Here is a 21,987-nt window from a genome sequence, read left to right as displayed (position 1 = left end):
AGGCGTTGAGTCGCTTTCCATTGCTGAGATATTTAAGGTCCATATAAATGCCAAGATTATTATTATATAGTCGAGTCAATGCTTATCGCTAGATTAATATAAAGAATATATTTTGGATTTTCGGCCCGCCAAAATTAGACTAGATTTTTTTTTATGTAATGCGGGGAAGCGACATTGGTGATCTATGTTGTATAAACTTAAGCCTACAAAATGTGGCATCTTGTGGTTTTGAAAAGTGCAATGTGTCTTGTTTATAATTTCCAATCCCCTAACAACTCCCAGCGAAGCTTTCACAATCGACTGGCTTGTTTACTGCCCAGTCCACCTGACCAGAGGCAAACATCTAAATGATCGGAATCACCTGAGGTCGTATAACTTCAGTGGCTCCAAATTATTTCTGTGGCCAATAACAGTGAAGTATGTGAAATGAGGATGCTATCAAATCAATCACTCATATTCGCCGGTTGAATAAAACCACACTTTTTATTTGACCAGGTAAGGGCCCACTTTTTCAGAAGCGGCCTGGCCACACATAAGGCCACACATCATAGCTTAGCGAAGTGGCTTTCACATCATCGTGTGGAATTTTATCGCAGCCACATACTCTAAACGCGTAATATTGATTCTAAATGTGGAGGGAAAACCCGAAGGACCCGGAGAAAAATCCACACGACCACGGGGGCAGAGAGAGAGACACACACAAACTCCAAATATACAGCAGCAGGCGTCAGGTTTGGGATCGAACCCAAGATCTCCTGCGTACCAGGCGAGGCTCCTGCGGTGTTACAACTTTCTGCTGTGGCCCATGATCTAATAATTAATTAATCGGGGGGGGGTCCATGGGTAGTTGTCATGGCAACGAATCCCGGGTTCCTGGAGTCGGAGGGTCTATCGGTTGCTTGGTTACGGGAAACTGGGTTCGTGGGGACCCGGGTCTCCGGTGCCATGGCAATGAGGAGGTGGCCACAGGGAACCGGATCCGGCCTCGCCCCTCGGCCTAGCGGCGTTTCGCGGCCACAGCGGTAGCCAGAGAGACAGAAAGCCGCGTTTTATTTTCATTTTAACTGAGGAGTAACAATCGGGCGGCTTCTGAGCGACAAAGCGCACGTCGGAGTCGTCCTCGTCGGCCGGGAAAACCGATGACCGCGCGACGGCCCCGGGACACCGGTCTGGCCTAGCGCGGCTACCGGCCGGGACGTGGCGCCCAGTCGTCCAAGTGGCCAGGCGACGCCGGTCCCCTTCAGGCTGCACGCAGGCGTAGGCCGCAGCGAATTGCAGGTGACTTGTGGCTTTTAACTTCTAGGTAATTAAGTGTTAGAGTATACCTTAATGTGTAGATCGTAACTGAAGTTGTAGATAAGAATTTGAAGGGTTAAGGTCATTCTTAGGATGACCACTGAGGGCTAGTTGGGATGTACTTTGTCCAATTCATCGTACTTGCCGTCATCATCAGCATGATTCGTTAAATACATAGCCGTGCTCGGCATAGGGACTCAGCAATTAGACATTTTACAGCGTCACATTGTTACCGCATTTCAAAAGTCTGTCGTCGATATCGCGTGAAACTTAAAAGTCGTCATTATTCACGCGTCCGTACCTAACCCCCCCCACCCCCCACATCGTTCCGCCTATCTGTTATCGACTCGACAATTACTTTTTTCCGTGCTTTATTGCGGACAAGAGTAGTACAGTCATTCGTTCGGGGTGGCACATAAACCCCATTATCCGCGCTTATCCACATGTAAGAAGATCCACATGTAAGAAGATCAGATCATATATTCTAATATACGGATGCAGGATATGGTGGGGACTTTTGCCCCGTAGATAGCTGTCAATTTGCATTGGTGGCTACCAGCAAATGCATTGTTATTCACGTTTAAATCGTGCTTTGTTGTGCGCATAACATGAATAATGTTAGCGAATAGCGCTCAATATTCGTGTAAATATGAGTTTTAGTTTGTAATATTCTTTTTCACCATCTGATGGCTCGTGAAGTACTTGAGAAGCAACCACTGGTTTCGCCGTGTACTGGATATCTATGGGAGGCTTTGCATGTAAGAAAGGCGCCGTATTTTAAACTGGTGACCCGAGTTCAAATCTTGGCTACAACTAATATCAGCGGAGAGGGTTGTTTGAAATGCGATTGGGCACTCTCCCCCATCACCTACCCCCACTTTCACCGTGAGTGGATTGACAAAGGGCTGTATTTTTTTTCATGACGACCCAGGGTCCCATTACCCAGTTGTGGATGCCATTTGTACTATTTTTTGACCCCCCACAACTCAAGACTAGATGGTCTTTAGCCGCCACTTTCATAGAAATCCCACTCGTGATTTTTCCATCTCCCAAAGATGGATTGACAAAAATGGCTGTATAGTGGCTACCCTCATTTTTTTAGATGATTATATGGGGATTCGGGGGCGAGTAGGACATTTTCTATTTACAGACGGACATTCAAACATCCACTCTGCTGGGGTATATACAGCACAGATATGTTGTTTTATTTTGCATCTTTTATATAGGTTTGTTGAACTTTCACACCGTACGTCGCCAACCGTGCTAATCGGAGGTGCGCGTGATGGACAAACTAAACACAAAATATTATTGCGTGCAATCATACCTACCTTTTCATATTGAATCCTTGCAGTCACGAAAGCTTCAAATCTAGAATTCAAATCTAGAATACCTACCATTATATTATTATATTTACTGTGGTGATGCACGTACATGGTTGGGGGATAGAACGAAATTATTGAAATACACTTACACAATTAAAGTGAATGCAGAGAGTATAGTTTACATAGCGCTATGCTTCTTTAGAATGTAGTCGGTGCGAACTTCACAGGCTTTTTTCGTAACATACGCTGAGTTTGAATGTTAAGTATGCTCATTAGGACTTTCCAAAGTCTTTCAATTAAGTAATTAAAACCGCATGAGCCGCACTGTGTTTGTAGGGCATTAATGCTATTCTACACTGCAATGCTTTAAAAGCGCGTAATCGACCACGATGTAGGATTGCATTAATCCCGTCATGGTCGAAGAATGTTCATTACAGTAATTGGTGTTTGAATTTTTAACAATATTAATAAACACAATTGCTCGTAAAATTAACTGCATTTGTAGACAAGCGGTAATTATAAAACTCAAAACTGTGTATGAGTGATAAAAATTACATTTAGTGGACGCATACTAATATGCACAGTGGCATGATAGGTTTTAAAATGTCATAACTTGCAAACGGCTAAACGATTAAATGTCGTTTTACTTGATTTTTACGGTATGTGTATATTGCTTTTGGCGTATAAATCCGTTTATTTCACTGGCTCTGCATTTAAGGCATTTTGAGCCTCAGAATATATATTTTTTTCTCCCCAACGAACCGAAAAGATCGTGCTGTCGAGGAGCCCAAGCGGGGCCCGCGCACGGCGCAGCGTTCGAGGATGGTGGTGACGGACGTGGTGGGTGGCGCAGGGCCCAGCCAGGCGGTGCGCGACGTGGTCTTCGTGGTGGAGGGCACCGCCAACCTGGGGCCCTACTTCGAGAGCCTCAAGAAGTCGTATCTCCTTCCCTCCATCGAGTAAGTGGGTGGTTTCCCCATCGCACAACGCTGCCCCCCCCCCCCTCTTTCTCTCGTCTTCTCCGATGTCTTTGCTCGAGGCACTCTTTGCCGGAAATACCCAATAAACACACAGACACGCAAGCATAAAAAAATTGTAAGTATCGTTTTTTAAACAATGAAAACTGCTAAATGCCCACGGTGATGCATTTGTGGAATTCTCTTAGTTGTTTTTTTTCTACTTTTATGTGTATGCTGCTGAAACTGAATTTTTGACATGAAAAAAACCTTTGTGCTTAGCAAAAACTTTAATATATACAGTGTAACATTTTACAATGTGGAGTTATAGTGGAAAAAAAAAAACATAAAGCCAAGCATAAAGCAGTTTAGTTTTCCTTGAGCTATTATTGAGCATTTTAATGAAGGTTTGGTTGCAGTGTATTTCCTTTCATTTAAACTTTCATCTTTTACCATTGATTTACTGCTGAAGGTTCTTCAATGGCGGACCACCTGCGGAGACCGACTTTGGGGGAGATGTAAGTGTTTACGGTTTTTTTCTTTTACTTTTAAGACAATTCATTAACTTTTCATTATACTTTGAAAAGCAACATTAGCGTTTGTCCACATAAGCCGTTACACCACAGATGGTGTGTGCGCTGTTCTCAAAGCAGAGTCGATGTAATGCCGACATTAAATCAGCCTTGCAAGTTCTCCTTCTTTTCACGACCTTCGATAATTATCATCATGTGTTTTAAAACCCTGATTGAAAACATTAAAAAATAAACGAGATTACCGTATAAATTTCCCGCACATGTTGACTGCTTTTGTGCTTATCCATCCTTGTGCGATCGAGCGCACAACAACAAACATGATTAAATCAGGTGTGTATTACAGGTAATTTAATTATGAATGGTATTACACAGTGTTCACAGCTGTATTGAGCACGCTCAGTGTGAATGCTCGGAGATGCAAGTCGACGGAGGTTTTTTTTAACACTACTTGGACAGTGAAAATGAAAACCCACCATGGTGCTACTTTCATCTGAACAGGGAAGGCTGCCTGCTGTGTTGTTTAGCCTTGTCTGGGGGGTGCAGAGACAACTTCTGCCAAGTTGCATTTGTCTCATTGAACTGAGCCCTTGACACTCATGGGCACACAGTGCACGCACCTACGCAACCTTCCAATCCTTTAATATAATCGATGTAGATAAACCATTGAATAGTTTCCTTTTTTTTCCAACATTATAAAACCGTTGACATACAGAAATCGTGTGCTTGTTTAACATTGGCCATTACTCATGCTGATTAGGTAGTACCCTGGAATCTTGATTTAGTATGAATGGCAGTACATTGTAAGTGAAAATTGTGTATAATGGAGTAATTACAATGTCGCTTCATACCAGATCTACTTTTCTAGGTTTATCCTTTCACGTGACAAGTGCTCTTTAGAAAAATCGATAACTAATCGTTTTTGTTAGGTTTTTACAGCCTTATTTTTGTTATTTCATGTTTACCTTTTCAAAAAATGTGTGAAAATAGTGTGTTCTTGACGTTATATAATTAGATGAAGAAATGTCCTCCGCAAATCTTGCACTGCGTTGCATCACCCTGTATGTGTGATATCACATAACTTCTTCTGAGATCTCTTCAATTTGACCTTTTTTTCCACACTAGGGTGCTGGACTTTCACATCCACACAGCGACAGAGATTTTCAGCGCATGACATTTGAAGATTTTTTTTTAGTCTCACAGCTGGAGTTCTGCCAAATTAAGTGAAAAAGCATATTTAATATAATGGCCTTTTATTCATAGATACTGATAATAAAAACTAGAACAAAATATTAAAAGATATGCAAATAAGCATAGAGACCATATCCATTGCTTTTAATCCATGACTTTGCTTCGTGATAATCATATGCAGATATGATATTGGTTGTGCTTTCGCACATAGCAGGGGTAGACCTTGAGAAGGTTGTCAACGCCTGCCTGGCTGAGAGACAAAAAAGGGGGAATGTGTGGATCTCACAAAATGCTAATTACGAACATCGTATTGACTTTCGAAAAATAGCTGGGCCCTGAGCAGGACACACCGGATGGAAGAGACGATGGCCAAATTAGGAGGCTCATTACAGAATGGCAGCCGAAAGAGAAAATACACAGGGGAAGTTCACCAATGAGATGTGAGAAATGAGGGACGGTGACATGAGAAGGCCTTCATTCATTTCATCCAGCATGGAATAGATTAGAGTTGATGTCTTTTTTGTGCAGTCATTTGTGACCAGGCTAAGGCCATCATCTCAATTTGTGAACCCAGTTTAATCATCGGGTGGCTAAATTTCGATTTAAAGCTTTCGTGACTGCAGGGATTCATATTCTTGGTTCTTTCGGTAAAGTCAAGTAGAAGGGAAATAATAAAAGAAAACAAATAAAACATTATTTTATTATTTCCCTTCTATGTGACTTTACCGAAAGAATAAAGAACATTGGGTGGCTGCCTGAAATTGAACCCAGGATCTCATTGATGCAATGTCAGTGCTCTGACCCATGAGCCACCTTGTTTATGGTGTCATTTTTAAAACCCGTTTTTTTGTTTGTTCGCCATGTTCCGCAGTACGGGGGCACGCAGTACTGCCTGGTGGTGTTCAATGCCGTGGACTGTGCCCCCGACACCTACGTGCAGTGCTTCGCTCCCACCAGCAGCGCCTTCGAGTTCGTCACATGGCTTGATGGGATCAAGTACGTGTGTTTCCACCACCCTAAACTTTTATCTCACGCCCCGGGTCTCACAACGGCTGTCTGTGTTCTGTCATCACTGTCTTGCCTTAAAGGAAAATGCAGCTCAAAAAAAAAGTAGCTCTTGCAGATATGTACATAGGCTGTGTGTTCTGGGCTGTTTGACATCCGTTTGAAGCTTTAGTTGTGACAATAAAGGATTCTAATTCACAGGAGCACTCCAGTGATATCACTGTAGTGTCACTCCTGTACTTACAAAAAATAGCAAAACCTTAGAGTTGTCATTGATCCAGAGCTCTTGTCTCTTTGCACATCTCACCTTTTCAGGACTTCATACATCTATCTGCGCAACATCTGCCACATGCGCTATTTCGTTACCGCAAGTGACGCTGATTCGCTCATCCATGTCTTCAGATCATCCCGATTCAACGATTGCAACTCTCTCCTTTACGGCCTTCCCAACTCCCAGATTTCAAAATTTTAGATGACCCAACATACCGCTGCAAGACGCTTCACCCGTATACTAGGCCACATCACCCCAAATCTTCATTGCCTCCACTGGCTCCAAATCCAATCCCGAATCAATGTCAAGGTCGCACTCACCATCTTCAAGAACCTCCATGGACTTTCTCCGACCTACCTCTCATTTCACTATTTTATTCCACCCACACACACATTGTGCTCCAGAAACCAAGATTTTCTATCAAAAACCTTCTTTGCTCAGTGGGAGATCACTCATTTTCTGCTGCCCCAGTAGTCTGGAGCTCCCTTCCCCCTGCCATCTGTGCCATCAAATCTCTGTTTAAGCATAAAAGTCGAGGCTGAAGACCCTCCTTTGTTCCTCTGCTCATTTATTTTGTATAGCATCTTAAGATGTAGTTGAATTTACAGGCTATATAAATCCACATTTTATTTCATGAACAATTCAACATCACTGGAGTGTTACAACGAGCGCGCATGGACAGATCACACAACACTAGGACTCTTAATTTTTTTTTTCTCATGAGCGGGGCTTCTAAACAATTGACAAGACACGCATGCTAGGTACAAATCTACAAAATAAGAGCAATTTTATGGATTGTGTCTTCGTTTAAAGCTGGTCTCATTGTCAGTGGGAAGGCATCTGGCTGTCTAAACTATGGTAATAAGATTTCCACAATTTTAACACGTTTGAGTTGGTGGTCTACAACAATGCTGTTTTCCCATCTAGAAATAATGTATGTATGCCTATTCCTGCCATTGTAATCCCTCTGGTATTGTTGCCGTGTGCCGTCTTCTGCTCCATCGGCAGCAATTCACTGGTCACATGACGTGCAACTCCCCCCCGGAGTGTTTTCATAACACGAGAGTATAATTGTGATGTTAATGATCTTTCTCCCAGTGTATATATATGTGAATTCTGTTTGGCCCAACGGTGCATGTGTTCCTGTCAGGTTCATGGGCGGAGGTGGTGAAAGCTGTAGTCTTATTGCCGAGGGGCTCAGCACGGCACTGCAGCTCTTCGATGACCTCAAGAAGATGCGGGAGCAGATGTACGGTTTCGCAAAATAGTGTGTCGCAGTGAGCACCCGTACGCCTAAAAAAACTAAACCACTCGACACGTTCATCATTGAGACTGCCTTGAAAGGACAAATATGCCATTGGCGACGTTTTGAGCAGTGGGGACCCTCTTCATAACACATTAAGAGCACATCATACGTTAAAAAATATCTTCCATATAGCTAGATAACCTCATCAGCAAGCAAAGCGAGTAATCACCTCTTCAGGTATGGAGCCCAGTGTCCATGAGACCCGGGATGATGACTTCGGTAACAAAACAGGTGTTAAGATGTTAAAACACCAAACTGAAACCTTTTACAAGGAATCATGTCTGCATTAACCACAATACTTGTGGTCAGAATGCAAACAAACAAAAAACATACTCTGATAATATATGCATTGTCTTTGAGACTGATTGGTCCACACCAGAGACAACTTTCTTTGGAGCCTAGTCTCAAAAGGTGTTAGCCCAGAGGACGCCAAAAGGCTCTTGCAGGACCTTATACAAAACATATAATATCTTATTGCATAAAGGGATCAATATTTCATCTTCCGTGAGCAAATTCTTATTACATTATTGCTCATGCCTGTCCTCTAGAGCCGACCACTGGAATAGTGCGGAGTATTTGAGGGCTGCATCCTAGGGTCAAGGCCAGTGTGGCTGAAAGTGGGGTGGTGTGGTCAGCACACCGCTCAACCTCTTTTGTCTCCCCACTGGTGGTTTTCACACACTGCATCTGGTGCCAATTAAAGCAGTCAACCAAGGGGAGACCCAGGACAGGTTTAGATACCACTTGTGTCATTGATGTTAGCAATGGTCAGCAATCAAAGTCAAGTCATCAGGATTGTAGTGCAGTGCACAAACCACCGCCACCTCGCCTAACACACAAATATTATTGCAGTCGGGCTGAAATATAGTGGAAAGTAGGTACAAATGTTTATATAGATAATAAATGTAGATGTCATCATCTACATTTTTCTCTATCCAAGTGTTACACATGTTCACTCTTTTGTTGAAAAGTTGTATTTTTCAAGGGAGATCTGGCTTCAGTGTAAGAACAGCAGAAAATATAACAAAAGCGTAACATCGATCTACAGATTAAGGAAATTGAGAGTGCAATTATGTAGGTGAAGCATAACGTCAGGTATTTTACCACCAGGGTTCTGGCAATAGTTGGCACCTTGTTCTTGTTCACTGCCATTGTCCTGTGATTGGTCGATTGTTGAGGAGTACGTGCGCGTGTTTTTGTGTTGGCGATGAGCAGCGGGCCGACGCACAAGGTGTGCATCCTCGTGTGCAACTCTCCGCCCTACCAGCTGCCGGCTGTGGAGAGCATTGCGTACTCCGGGCTCACAGTCGACCAGCTTGCCACCATGATTGGGGAGGTATGCCTACACCTGCACCCCCACTTGTACACACAAAGTCTTCTCACAGACTACAGGTGGTGTTAGATGAGCGCCTATGGCCGGTACCACATCCGGCTGCTTTTGTTTCTCTCTAACTTTGATGTTTCCGCACTGTACCAGTTACTTGGTTAAGTTTTAAGGAAATTATTAAAGGTCAAGTCGATATCAGGGGGAGGCCCAGGAGAGGTTCAGATACCACTTGCCACCAATGTGCATTGAAGCGGACTACAGATGTTTGGGATCGTAGTGCATTGTGCAAACCACTGTGCACACAATGCATACACAATAACAGCGATCCCCCGTGTGGACTTTTTAGGCAAGTGCTGTTGGTGAGGACCTATTTTGAACTGAATGGCACAAAGAGGGAGTGCTGTGTGTTCAGCACCGCGCCTGGCTTCCACTGTCTCTGCAAATCCTAATGATGACGTCCGACACTTGGTATTTATATCAGGCTGCGTTATCAAAGCGGTGGGCCAGGACAGGTTCAGGCACCATTTTCCACAGATGTTACATGTGGCAGCCGTCTAATCTAGGAAGCCAGCTAGGTGCATTCATCACTACCCTATTGCTCCCCACTTATACACATACACTATAAAATATTATTTAGAATTATATGTCATCAAGACACTTCAGCAACATTGGGCATATTTATGTTTTAGGGGAATTCAGTAGCAAGCTGCAGTAATAAGGCAGGCTTTAAGCCTGAACTTGAACAGGGGCTGGAACTGGACTGCACAGTTGGGGGTGGGGGGAAGATAATTCCAGACCATGGGGAAAGCAAAGGAGAATGAGTGACCTCTCATTGATAGAAATTTATTTTCGGATTTGAAATAAAGCCGTGGCTGCTGGAGTGGAGAGTGCATGCAGAGGAGTCGAGTGAAATGAGAGGGGAGAGATCGAGTCTACGGAGGATCTTGAAGACGGCAGGTGCAATCTTGAAATTCATCTGGGATTGAGTTGGAGATAGTGGTGGGACTTGGGTGTTGGGGTGAGGTGATCTTGTTTGTGGGTGCAGGTGGGGAGTTTGGCAGTAAAATTTCGAGATGAGGGATGTAGCGAGGCAGAAGGCGAGGGATATATAATACACAGAAGCCAGTCAGAAAAATTAAATCACAAGCTGCCCAAGTTCCATGACGATGTGCAGGCTTTTTTTTTTACATGCGGTGTTTTGCACGTTGTTTTGATAGAGGGGAGTGCACTTCTCGGTGATCGCCCCACGGAAGGTGCCGGCGCTGCAGTTCCTCTTCGACAAGGGAGGGCCGCTGGTGCCCGAGGCGGCTCTCAAGGCCTACCACCAGGATCTGCGGCACATGATTTTGGTCCGCGGTCTCGTGCTGCCAGGTTAGCATGGCATGTTGGGAGAATGAGCTCAGTGCGTTTGGATGGGGGGGGGGGGGGGGGAATATGGCTCAGTGGTAGGCATGCAGCGCTTCGTTGATTCATCGATCGTCGAATTGCGTGTGCAAGAATATGTTCGTTTTGATTCATATATGTTGCGCCACTAAATTTATCATGATGTTGAAAACATTTAGGTTGATTTCTTATTTATTCAATTGTAATGAGTAATTGACTTGTGAATTGTTACATGGCCTACTCGGTAAGCCCAAATACGTGAAAGAATGATTTTTGGTTTGAAGTGAAATTGTTTTGGCTCAAAATGTTTCAAATAAATTGAACACCCAACTTGATATAGGGTTATAGTTTATATAATGATCTGAGAATTGTATCTAATAAACGTAGTTAAATTCACTGGTTTATTTATTTTTATATGAAAAGGGCTCTTGTAATAAACATAATGTCAGTACATTCTCTGAAGGTTAACCGGCACACATCGTTGAATGGTGTGAAGACATCCTAATTGTATCTAATTGTTAGTGTCAAAATTGTCACATTCAAGGTGGCAATATCCTTGGTGTTATTGTGATTTATAAATAATTTGCTGGCGCTCGTACAACTTTTTTTATGACCTTGTAAGAACCAAATTAAAACCAGGATTCTATTTTTAAGCAAGTACAGCAAACTTGACTGACATAATTCCAGAATGTGTCAATGGAACAGTACAGAAAATCTGAAAAAAATGGGGGGAAATGCATTTTTGAGTTTTCTATCAAAATAATAAATATTAATAAGTAAATACTTTTAATGAACGCAACCTATGGTACCCTTTTGGCAGTATCCAAGATGATGAAAAAATAAGAATAGGTACCATTCTCTGGTCTAACACTGGCGAGACAAGGGCATAAAGAAAGCAGTCTGGTGTAGGCTAATCAGTTTTAAAGACAATGCATATTTATTTTCAGATCATGTCTGTTTGCATATTTTGCCACAAGTATGTGTGGTTAATGTAGACTTGATGCCTTGCAAAAGATATAAATTTCGTTTTTGAACATCTTAACACCAGTTTTATTGCCAGAAAGGGTTAAACCGATTCTTACTTTTTACTGACTTTAAATGTTGAATTACGGGTCAAGCATGCATTCGTAAAGGTCAAAATAATGCCTGTTATAGAAGGTTGATACCCGGCTGACTAAAGGCCATGTAGGTGCACTGTTGTCCTTGCGCGAGTGGCATCATGACGCCAACTTATGAAGCACATGAAAACCGGAGCCACGGTGATTGCCATGCCCTTGTCGGCTTGCCACGCGATTGTGCGTTCATGTCACTTGTCCGTGTGTGTCGGTAGAACGCGAATCGATGCACCAGCTGCCGGCGGTGATGCCGGGGAGCGCCTTGTCTGCCGGCGTTGGGAGCGTCTCTGGTCCCTCCAGCTTGGCCCGAGCCACGCAGCCTGGCGGGGCCCAGGCCGGCCCCACTGCCGGACCCGGGAATCTCCCACAGGGTGACTCATACTGCAGCGCTGCTCTAGGGACTTGGGGGTTGAATATAGCGTGGGATGGAATTCGAGCTTAAATTGTTGGATGGTCGTTGAAAGAATATTATCGTCATAATAATTCACAGCCCTTTGTCAATCCACTGATGGATGAAGGGGGGGGGGAACCCCTTACGCCTTGTCCATCTTGGTGATTGTCTGACCATACTTCGCGTTGGTAAATACGCACTGATAAAGGTAGACATAGAGGGACATTTCTACAGATGGATAAACACATTGAGAGACAGACACATAGATGGGCAGCAGGAACATACATTTAGAACCGTGACTGACACATGGACAGAAATAAGAATAGGTGGACCAAAAAAGTCGGTAGTGAACTTAAAGGCAGGTAGTACTTATTAATTATATGCCGGGAGATAGGTAAATACACATATGGGTAGACAGACAAGCAGGGGAGAGATGAACAGACACTCGCATGTATTCAGACAGACAGGGTTGAAAGAATGAGATTAAATTAAAGTCAGGGCCGCAAGTTAAAGTAGGTTTTATATTCCTATGTTGGCTGATAGCATTTTGGTTTGTTCGTGTTGCTGGAGAGTTGGTTGATATTACAGAATGATGGCGACTGCACTGGCCGAGATATTGATGTCAGCATGTTCCAATTTTATTTCACAGGCAGCCCTGGTAAAGTGTGGCCTCGGCAGCCGCCTCCATCTGCAGCAGGTAACTCCCAACGCTTCCCCTGAGATGCTTGTAAATCAATTTACATCAGAAATACTGAATATTAAGGGGGGTGGGAGTTGGGAAATTTGGAGGGGAAGAATGAAATAGGAAAATATCAATTAAATTAAGACAGAATCAGAATGTGTATTTATACTGGAAGAATCTGATGAGCTAGAAAGCTTTTTTCACAGATGTCCAGTAGGGACAACGCTTGGCAATGACACCATGACGAAGCGGTGCCTGCACACAAAAAAAAACATTTGCACAACTGCCACCGAAACCCAAATAACCAGTGGACTCCAAGGAGAAAGTCCAGTAACAAGGCAGAATTAAGGCGCCTTCGCAGTCCAATCTCCGCTGCCCATCACTCAGACCTTCGCTTTGTCACCAAGGCCCCCGAACCGGCTCGCAGACTCGCCCCGAGAGAGTTTCCACAGCACCGCCTCTCAAAAAACAGGTCCCAGGAAAGTTACTGCACCGCCGTACAGCTCCTCAAACAGGCCATCGGAGAGTCTCTACGCTGCCGTTTGTACACAACGTTAAAACATAATTGTACAGCGGCTTACAGCTTGAGAACATCCTGTATGAAGTGGCGGTGTGCACCATTTATTTATGCATTTATTTATGGTGTGTTGTTCACGCTCTCTCGGCTGTCTTGTTCCTGTTATTGACACTATATTCCATTTGACATTGTTTAAACATATCCTGTACGTGTTGTATATTTTAAAATATCATATACACGTCATTATGTGTTTGCTATGTGTCACTTGACACCCTTGGGCACCTTTGCAAACAAGACATTTCTGTCTCAAGGGGTTATCCGAGTAAAATGTGCTTCGTTAAAACTAAATTGTCTCAAACATAGGCCCCACGGAGAGTACCGGCGTTACCCATGGTGTCTCAGTGGAAGACCCCAGAAAATTCCCAAAGCCCCAGGATCTTGGGCACGTCCAAGGGAGGATCTTCCCACTGTCACTTTGCCTCTTAGGCTGGGCTCAGGAGAGTGTTCACGTCAACATCACAATGCGTAAATTCAAGCAAATCCCAGGAGAGAGCCCAGGCAGGTGGTGGCGATAAGAGAAGGGAAATTTGGGTGGGGGGGGCAGTAACAAGGAAAGGCCCGGGGATAGAGGAACAGGCTAAATGCAAGGGAAAACATTTACACAAAATGAATGTAAACAAAACTGGATGAGATCACCATCATGCTTAAGGGTAATAGGGGTAAATGTAAAGCAAGGCAACAGTTCATTGTATCTGCACGTTGCACCCTGGCCAATTGAAAATGGGTGGACGGGAGTATTGCAGAGTTAAGTGCACTAAACACGGCAGCCATCGTCATTGATGTACGGGCGCACTGCGGCTTTGCACTGCTAACTCGTGGCATTGCCACGAGATAACTTTCACGGTTTGTCATTCTACTAGTGAATTAGTATTCTCACCTCGATAATCAACCTGCTCGACTCTCCATGATGTTGGGCATTGCTTTAAAATTGTTAAACAGTCCCCTCCGTTACAATTACAAATTTTGTCTGTTCATCTTGGTCTCTGTCTACCTCTGTTCACCTCTGTTCCTTTTTTAATTAACTTTACCAAATGTCAACAGTTTCTCTCGGTATTCTCCATCACATTGAGCTATGCGTCCAAAATGCTTTTGTTGCTGTCTTTCCGTCATTGTGTACAGATCAGCTTTTGCACAATTCTCTTATTGTACACTCTCATTGGTTCGTCTTGCTGTCCACGGGTTACGAAATAAGTCGTCTCCAATTCAATAGCAACCCTGGCTCTTAATCCCACACTGAAATGGTGGCTGCGACTGTGTGACGGACAGGAGTTGGAGGACTGCAGACTCAGGGTTCGCAGCAGCAGCAGCAGAACAAGATGGCCATACAGCAGCAAATGGGTGTACAGCAGCAGGGCCCAGGACAGCAACCCCAGCCGGGGCACCCCATGTACCCCATCCCATCGCAGGTGGGCACTGGCAAGCGGCATGCCGCACCAACGCATTGACACGCTTCGTTCTTTACCGTGCTCCTGCTGCTGCTACCGTGGGCTGTGACTCATCGCTCGTGGGACGATGGCGCGTCCACATTTTCGTACTTCAGACGGGAGTGCCGGTCCTCACTGGCGCTCATTCGGCCGCTGCGGAGGCCATAAAGATGGCTGCCATGCAAAAGGGCTACCCTTCTCCAGCAAACCCAGGTACTCGTCATCGTGATGCCTTTCCCCAATTTCATCCCAGATGTGCCTTTGCTGTTTTTTCACCACGAGATGAAATGCTCATTTCAATCTTTCACACCTATGAAAATCTCAGGACACGTTCAGCTATAGCTTGCCACTGGGTTGATCAGTATGGTCCGCTAACCAACCACTGCAACCCACACATGCGCTCTGACACAAACACAAGCTCCATTATTAGAGTCGAGTTATTTTGTAGACACACTGTTTTATTTATTTCAGTCCACTGCCTCATATTTGCATCCCATTGTTAGATTACTGCTCAAACAAGTGTTGTTCGTCATGCTGAGAGTACAGATCACAGCGTGAGGGCTATCAATAGTGCCTTGAACAATGCAGGAATTGTTACACGCAGTTGCATAAAGGCAGAACATGAGTTAGGTCTTGCTGTGTAATGGCTGTAACTCCCGCGTGTTGTCAGTGGGTGGTGCCAAAGCATAACGCATTCTGCTTCTCTGCGAAACTTAACTTTGAGCCCTCCCCTGCTTTTGTGAGTTTATGCATATTTTAGTTACTTTTGAAGGTTATTTCTCTGTTACTATCTACACTCATGGCTAATCGTTCATATGCCTATTCAATACTGGTAATCATGAAACATTCTTAAAATTAAATGAAAGTCTCCAACTGGACTCTACTAATGAAGAAGCTTCCTTGCCTGAAATGTTACCTGATACATTTTTTCTTCTTTCGGGCAGTGTAATTTCAATGGTGTCGAGTTTTTTGTCGTGGCGATGAATGTGCGATTTCATCTGTGTGACATTTATGTATGTGCGTATGTTGGCCAACTGTGCGCGCTAATCGGAGTTGCCATGTGCTACATGCAGGCATGGGCCCTGGACCCCAGGTGCCATCAGCCGTGGCTGGCCCCGGTGGCCTCGTGCCGACCTTCCCTCCGGGCCAGGGCATGAATCAGTCTGCATCTGCTGGGGGTTCCCAAGGCGGGCAGGGGGTACCCTCCTCCATGCCGCCATCCAAACTCCCCCCCAACGCGTCTCAGGGTGGAGCGCCCATGTCCCAGGTACACGCAGAGGAGCCCATGGTTTATTTCCCTCATTTTGGGGGTTTGTTTTCACGCTTTTCCAGCTAAGGTTTAAAGCGTTACCGTATTAGCTCCGTCCGCCTCAGGATGGGGCCTCGATTCCTGTCTTAAAAATAATCCAATATGAATTTAATTTTACTTAAATTATGTTACTGTTGGGGACTTATCCTTGGCCACATTAATATCAAAGGGTTACCCAAAATGTGGCAATTAAGAAATCGGCATTAAACAGATAAGTGCTACAGCTAAGGCGGTAAGGTCACGCGCCATAAGCAATTTCACATCCCCATAACATCATTAAATCATCTCATTGTGTGGCTTGAAATAAAATGTTACTGCTAATTAAATACTTGCGATAACAAACGCATGTTTGAAAGAATTTACAAAATCCATACATGTGCATTATTTTTTATCCCTTGTCAATTTATGAATATATGACGCAATTATGTTCAGGAGCGTCAATGGTGCAATAATAAAATGCCTTTGCAAATCTTGTGCCTTGCACAAAATGTATGATCTATGTTCATATTTAAATTTACATTCTGCAGTGACTTCCAAATTTGTTTAAGGAGTTCATTTTTTGTGTCTGATGGCACTGATGGGTAGGTATGCATACAATAGACTGGCAGAGTAATCTCTCTTGTCTGTAAAATTGCATGAAGAGATTATTAATCACATTTATTCCAGGACCATGTACACACCACAATAACAACAACACATGTATTAATTAGATCTTGGAGTGACAGCCTGTCTCATTGACTTGGCTCCAGAGAGCAAGGTGCGATCGCACAAGTCCTCTTACGTTCAGATATTCCGCACAGAGATAGTTTTTTTACAGTGCTGTTGTGAGCTTGTTTATCACGCATTACGCAGCTTTGTGACTCGGGACTCGGGGTCTAGCATGTCGGCAAACGGCTTGGCAGCTGACGTGCGACATTCAAATTTTCCGTTTCTCTGCTGCAGTCTTGAAGTGATCTCTCATCACTGGCCCCTGATAAAGAAAATGCCATCGCGCGGCTCAGCAGACACATTACACGAGCATGCCTGCTCGCCTAACTGGATGAATGCTGATATGTCACTTTCCACCGCTATACATCAGGCCAATAATAAATGTCACCTGCAAGGCTCCTTTAATACCCACCACAGTCTGGAATGCGTAATGTTGCTGGTCGAACCACGCTTGCACGAATAGCATCCTGAATCCCTGCTTAATCTGCGTGGGTTAAAAAAATATTGAATACACCAAATTAATCAAAATGATAATAAATCAAATAGTTGTTTTTTGATATATATATATTCTCTTTTTAATTAGCTGGTGCACATGTGAGTATCCAATTCGCAATGCTGCCCAAGTACAATAATGAAAAAGTGTCGAATCAAGTCCCGAAACCACAAAGATGGGAGTCGAGGCAAGAAGGCTTGTTTGGCCCATACCTTTCTTAGCGCAGAATCCACACCAGCAGTGGAGCCTTTTTGCTCCTATTTCGTGGTCGCTTTGTTCGAATCATAAACGTGTAGTTCGCACTGAAGCTTTGTTCACCTGCTTTCTGAATTTATGCAAATATTGTCTTGAAATTGCCAGACTCTCCCCAGCCATTGGCGATCCTACTGTGTAAACACAAGAAATCGGATTCTTTCCCAAACAAGATATGGCAGAAACTCACACGTAACACCAATTATATGTTTTTTTCACAACACCTTGTGTGCGTTTTGTAATTGTCTACGGCTCGGGTGTTTTTAAGTTGGAATCTCTCGCTTCGATTCCCCCGGGGCAACCCCTCGCGCTCACTCTTGCCTTGGTCCGCCCGCCCTCCCCGCTGTGGCCGTCACAGGCCGGTGTCACAAACGTCCCCACTGTGGGGATCGCGGTGGCAAAACAGCCGCAGGGACCACAGCAAAACCCCACGCAGCAGCTGCAGCAGGGGCTCGGCATGCAGGCGTCGCAGCAGACGGGAGGAGCTGGGGGACAGCAGCAGCAGCAGCAGCCGCAGATCACCGTGAGTTGCTGTGCCGCTCCTCTGGGGGCTATTTCTGCAACGCAATCTCAACTTCTTCCCGTCTTTTTTGTACATTGTGTGACAATGCACACACGTATCGTCAATCCACTTCGTATGTTTACAACACACAGGCAGATATATGCCCGAAAGCTTTAGTGACCTTGGGCAAATGTTGCTGGTGACCACCCATTAAGGTCAGCGCAACAAACGAGCAGGTGGTATGCACAGCGCCACGGCTAGCCACCTGTGCCTCCCCAGTGCTAACACACACACACCGCACCAGGTCGTCGTTTAAGGTTAAATATATACCACATGCCACTGCACATGCCCTTATCAGTGTGTGTGCGTATATATATATGTGTACATGTACTTGAGATTTGGTTCCAATTTTCTGATTAATCAAAACATTCTAAAATCAGGCCGATGTGCGAAAATGTATGTTTGTTTAGGTTTTATCCTACAACCAGAAGTAGTGTAATATGGCATCCCAAAAAAAACACTGACATTTCAATTAAACCCTAAATTGGCATTTTCAGATCTGAAAGTCATCCCTGATAAATCAATATAATCATACATTGCACAATTCACATGTTGGAGGAAGGTCTTGTGTAAGTCTGGCAGGGCATTTTTTTTTTAGTTTTTCCATCACATTTGCCAGATGGAGCTCCCCGATTGGCTTACATGCACAGCCCTTTTGTAAGTCCACTGCTTTATGAGCCCCTCCCCATGCTGTGCAGGTCACGGGGGTTATTTGATCATAATTCACACTGGTGGGTGGAGGATCGATTCAGGCATGGAGAATAGACATAAACATTCCAGTGAATAAATTAATTTTGCTGCCCTGCCCTCTGCTGACCACCACGCAGCCCCACAGGAGCCTGACGTGCATTGTTTATCACCCAGCGATGTACTATGCAGGCTCAATCCTGCTTAGCTTCTGAGATATGATGAGAGTTTGCGGCCGCATTCTTGGTGATATGCTCAACACATTCCTGCGGAGGGAGCTGGTAGGAACGTTGGGTTGCTCGGTCAATGGCCAGGGTCAACCACGGCGTGTTGTATTCCGCAAATATGGCCGACTGAGGGCGGGCACAAGCCGGCGTGAGTAGGTTAAACGTTGAGTTTTATAAGGGCACCACGGGGTGACCAGCCCCTCCCCACCCAACCCCACCCTCCCCACCCAGCCATTCCCCACCCTCCCCACCCAGCCCCTCCCCACCATCCCCACCCAGCCCCTCCCCACCCAGCCCCTCCCTCCCCACCCAGCCCCTCCCTGCACGATGGACACAATAATCCCCTGTGGGCTGGTGTAACCAGGAGGTTCCTACCAGTATAAGCAGGCTCAAGTAACCTTCCGCCAATACGTGAATCACACCGGACAGGAAACAATAAAAAGTCAAAAGGGTTGCACTTAAACAATCAAAGGAGACTCTTTATCTCCTGTTTTCAACCCTGTGCCAGTTGTAGAAGTTACATTTTGTCGTGGGAAGGAAAATTAAATTCGAACGACCCAATGTTTACCACTTTCTGGCAAGTGCAGACCCTGCTTCTATCTGCATCATCATCAGGGAACACACCTTGCAGTGCTTGCATGATCAGGTCCAGAGTGTCGGAACGGGAAGTGGGGAATAAGGCCCTGTGAGTGCTTATACTTTAAAGTTCCATGGTCGTCACTCTGTCTTGTCTGTCTATCTACCAGTCCATCCATCTGTCCGTACTTTTGTCAAAATGTCCCGTTGTCCGTTAAATCGTTCCGTCTTTGTTTTTTTGCAGCTGCCCGGAGCTCAGCCCATGCCTAGTGGGGTCCCTGGTGCAGCAAACAAGGTGCCCGTGTGGTCAGGATCTCTCGAGTGGCAGGAGGTGGGTGTTTTTTGCTTCAATCATCAACTGTTAAAAAGGCAGTGAATAAGGCTGGAAACGATCCTTGCCCATGTATAGCCTTACGAGGTTGTTTTCTACAAAATGTGCTATTCCTGCATATGTATGTATGTGTTATGTGTGTGTGTGTACCTTGAGGGAGCGGTGGCGCAGTGATTAGCGCGCTCTGTCATGAACCCAGCGACCCGGGTTTAATTCTCGCTCACGGTCAACACCAGTGACGATTTTATGAACTGGTCCTGGGCCTCTCCTAGGTTGACTCAGCCTCAAATGGGTACCTGGTGCAGTTTGTAAAAATATCGCCACTGGGGAGACAGGCGGTCGGGCGTGGTGCTGGCCACCCACCCCCTCGTGTTCCGTGCCAGCCTTCATAGGTGCTCATGGAACAGTACTCGCTCCTACAGTCTGCTTAAGGCTCTGCAGGGGGAGGGAGGTCTTTGTTCTTGTGCCTTGTGTATGTATGTGTGCTTGTTTTTGTGCATATGTTTAATGGAGAACAGTCGTCCAGTGGTTGGACGACTGTTCTCTTCCGGTGAGCTCGGTTCCCAGCCGTGGCTAACATCATGAGTGGCGAGTGACATCAGAACTGGTGCTGGGCCACCCTTAGGTTGGCTCAGCCTTAAATGAGGACTCGCCACGATCTGTAAACACAAGCAGTATGAGACAAAGACCCTGGCGGTAGCCATACCACCCCCTTGAGCACTACACCAGCCTTAATAGGTATTCGCTAACAGCATTTGCTCGAACAGCCTTTTAAGTATAAGCAGGGTATGTTTATTTTTGTTGTGTGTATACACATGTACTGTATAGTGTAGCATACTGCAAATAACCTGCAATGCATTATGCATGGATTTGGAGTTGTACGTTCCAGTCATCTTTGTTAATTGTGGATTCGTAACCACCATCTACACCATGATCACTACCGCCACCACTACGATCATTGCCATCACGTCTGTAAACCACGGGCTGTCCTTTTTCAGCCCTTGGTTGTTTTCTTTAATGCCCTCACATTAAGGGAGCAGCACACACAAAAAAAAAACCTTCCCTTCGGAACAGGCCCGTCGGAGGTCGCAGCAGTCGCTGTCAGTCGCACATCATTGCCGAGCCCACGGTTATCATTTTCATCATCATTACTATTCTCCAACACAGCCGCCAAGTGAGATGTCGTGTTCTGGGAAATCAGATGAGGCCATCTGTCCCCGAGCCAAGATGCTCGCTGCCTGCAAACGCACAAGCTCTAAGCCAGCCATGGGAATATTACACCCGTATTTACGCTGTCAGGGTCGCCCCGAGTATTGGATGCTTTGAATTTTTATCTCGCCGGATTAAGGCTGGTGGCTGATATGAGTATTTTACTGTTGATATTGAAGTGTGGGGAAAAAAATGATGCCGAGAACAAATTTCAATATTTCATACGTGTGATTGAAAGATGGCGATGAAGAGTAATTGGAGAAAATTTAGGCAGTGATGGTTTTATGTAAATTTTAGCACATGCATAATTGACAGACTGACAACAATTAATCCTTATTCCAATCTTTAGTGTTTTACTTAAATTTCATAATTCGTTTGATTTACCATTTAAATGCTGTATATCTACACTAGGTACGCTTAAGATATTGCATTGAAACTTTGCAGATTAAGTTTTGACGGAAGGTTAATTAGGTAAATGACTTGTTTATTTTGTGTTCATTAAGGCTTGTCTTTCAACAATAAAGCAGTTTTAGCATTCACCACAGAATACTCATGGCTCTGCTTAGCACTATATTTGAAATAATATGTATTCCACATACAGCACCGCCGTTGACTGAATGTGGCTTATGTATTGTGTTCCAGAAAAGTAAATTTTTCATTGTTTCCATCAGAAACCAAAGCCTGCTTCCTTGGACCCGAATACCAAGTTGACCCGGTCTCTCGCTTGCCACGTGTTCATCAGCCAGGGCGAGTCTTTGTACGTAATGACGACTGTCTTGCGCTGACACACTCACTTGTTCCAGTTTTTCAAAAACCACTTAACTGAGCAGCATTCGCCAAGGCATTCTCCTTATACG

General features: G+C 44.7%; 1 protein-coding gene across 8 annotated transcripts in view; it reads left to right on the top strand.

The window, feature by feature from the left end:
- The first annotated feature begins 948 nt into the window (after positions 1 to 948).
- Positions 949 to 21,987, top strand: part of MED25 (mediator complex subunit 25) — a 41,482-nt gene continuing 20,443 nt past the window's right edge. For all 8 annotated transcript variants that reach the window (XM_078601643.1, XM_078601649.1, XM_078601648.1 and 5 more), the window contains exons 1-15: positions 949 to 1,278; positions 3,388 to 3,577; positions 4,047 to 4,092; positions 6,167 to 6,291; positions 7,722 to 7,820; positions 9,093 to 9,213; positions 10,422 to 10,575; positions 11,918 to 12,073; positions 12,743 to 12,790; positions 14,619 to 14,758; positions 14,893 to 14,989; positions 15,850 to 16,043; positions 17,897 to 18,061; positions 19,835 to 19,921; positions 21,802 to 21,887. In XM_078601643.1, the coding sequence (XP_078457769.1) occupies positions 3,441 to 3,577; positions 4,047 to 4,092; positions 6,167 to 6,291; positions 7,722 to 7,820; positions 9,093 to 9,213; positions 10,422 to 10,575; positions 11,918 to 12,073; positions 12,743 to 12,790; positions 14,619 to 14,758; positions 14,893 to 14,989; positions 15,850 to 16,043; positions 17,897 to 18,061; positions 19,835 to 19,921; positions 21,802 to 21,887 (1,655 nt within the window). In that variant the 5' untranslated portion in view covers positions 949 to 1,278; positions 3,388 to 3,440. The remainder of the gene's footprint in view (positions 1,279 to 3,387; positions 3,578 to 4,046; positions 4,093 to 6,166; positions 6,292 to 7,721; positions 7,821 to 9,092; positions 9,214 to 10,421; positions 10,576 to 11,917; positions 12,074 to 12,742; positions 12,791 to 14,618; positions 14,759 to 14,892; positions 14,990 to 15,849; positions 16,044 to 17,896; positions 18,062 to 19,834; positions 19,922 to 21,801; positions 21,888 to 21,987) is intronic.

This window comes from Lampetra planeri, chromosome 16 (assembly GCF_965212315.1).
Source record: "Lampetra planeri chromosome 16, kcLamPlan1.2.h2, whole genome shotgun sequence".
Classification (NCBI taxonomy): Eukaryota; Metazoa; Chordata; class Hyperoartia; order Petromyzontiformes; family Petromyzontidae; genus Lampetra; species Lampetra planeri.
The sequence above is the reverse complement of the archived record's forward strand: the minus strand, read 5'-3'. Positions and strand labels throughout refer to the sequence as shown.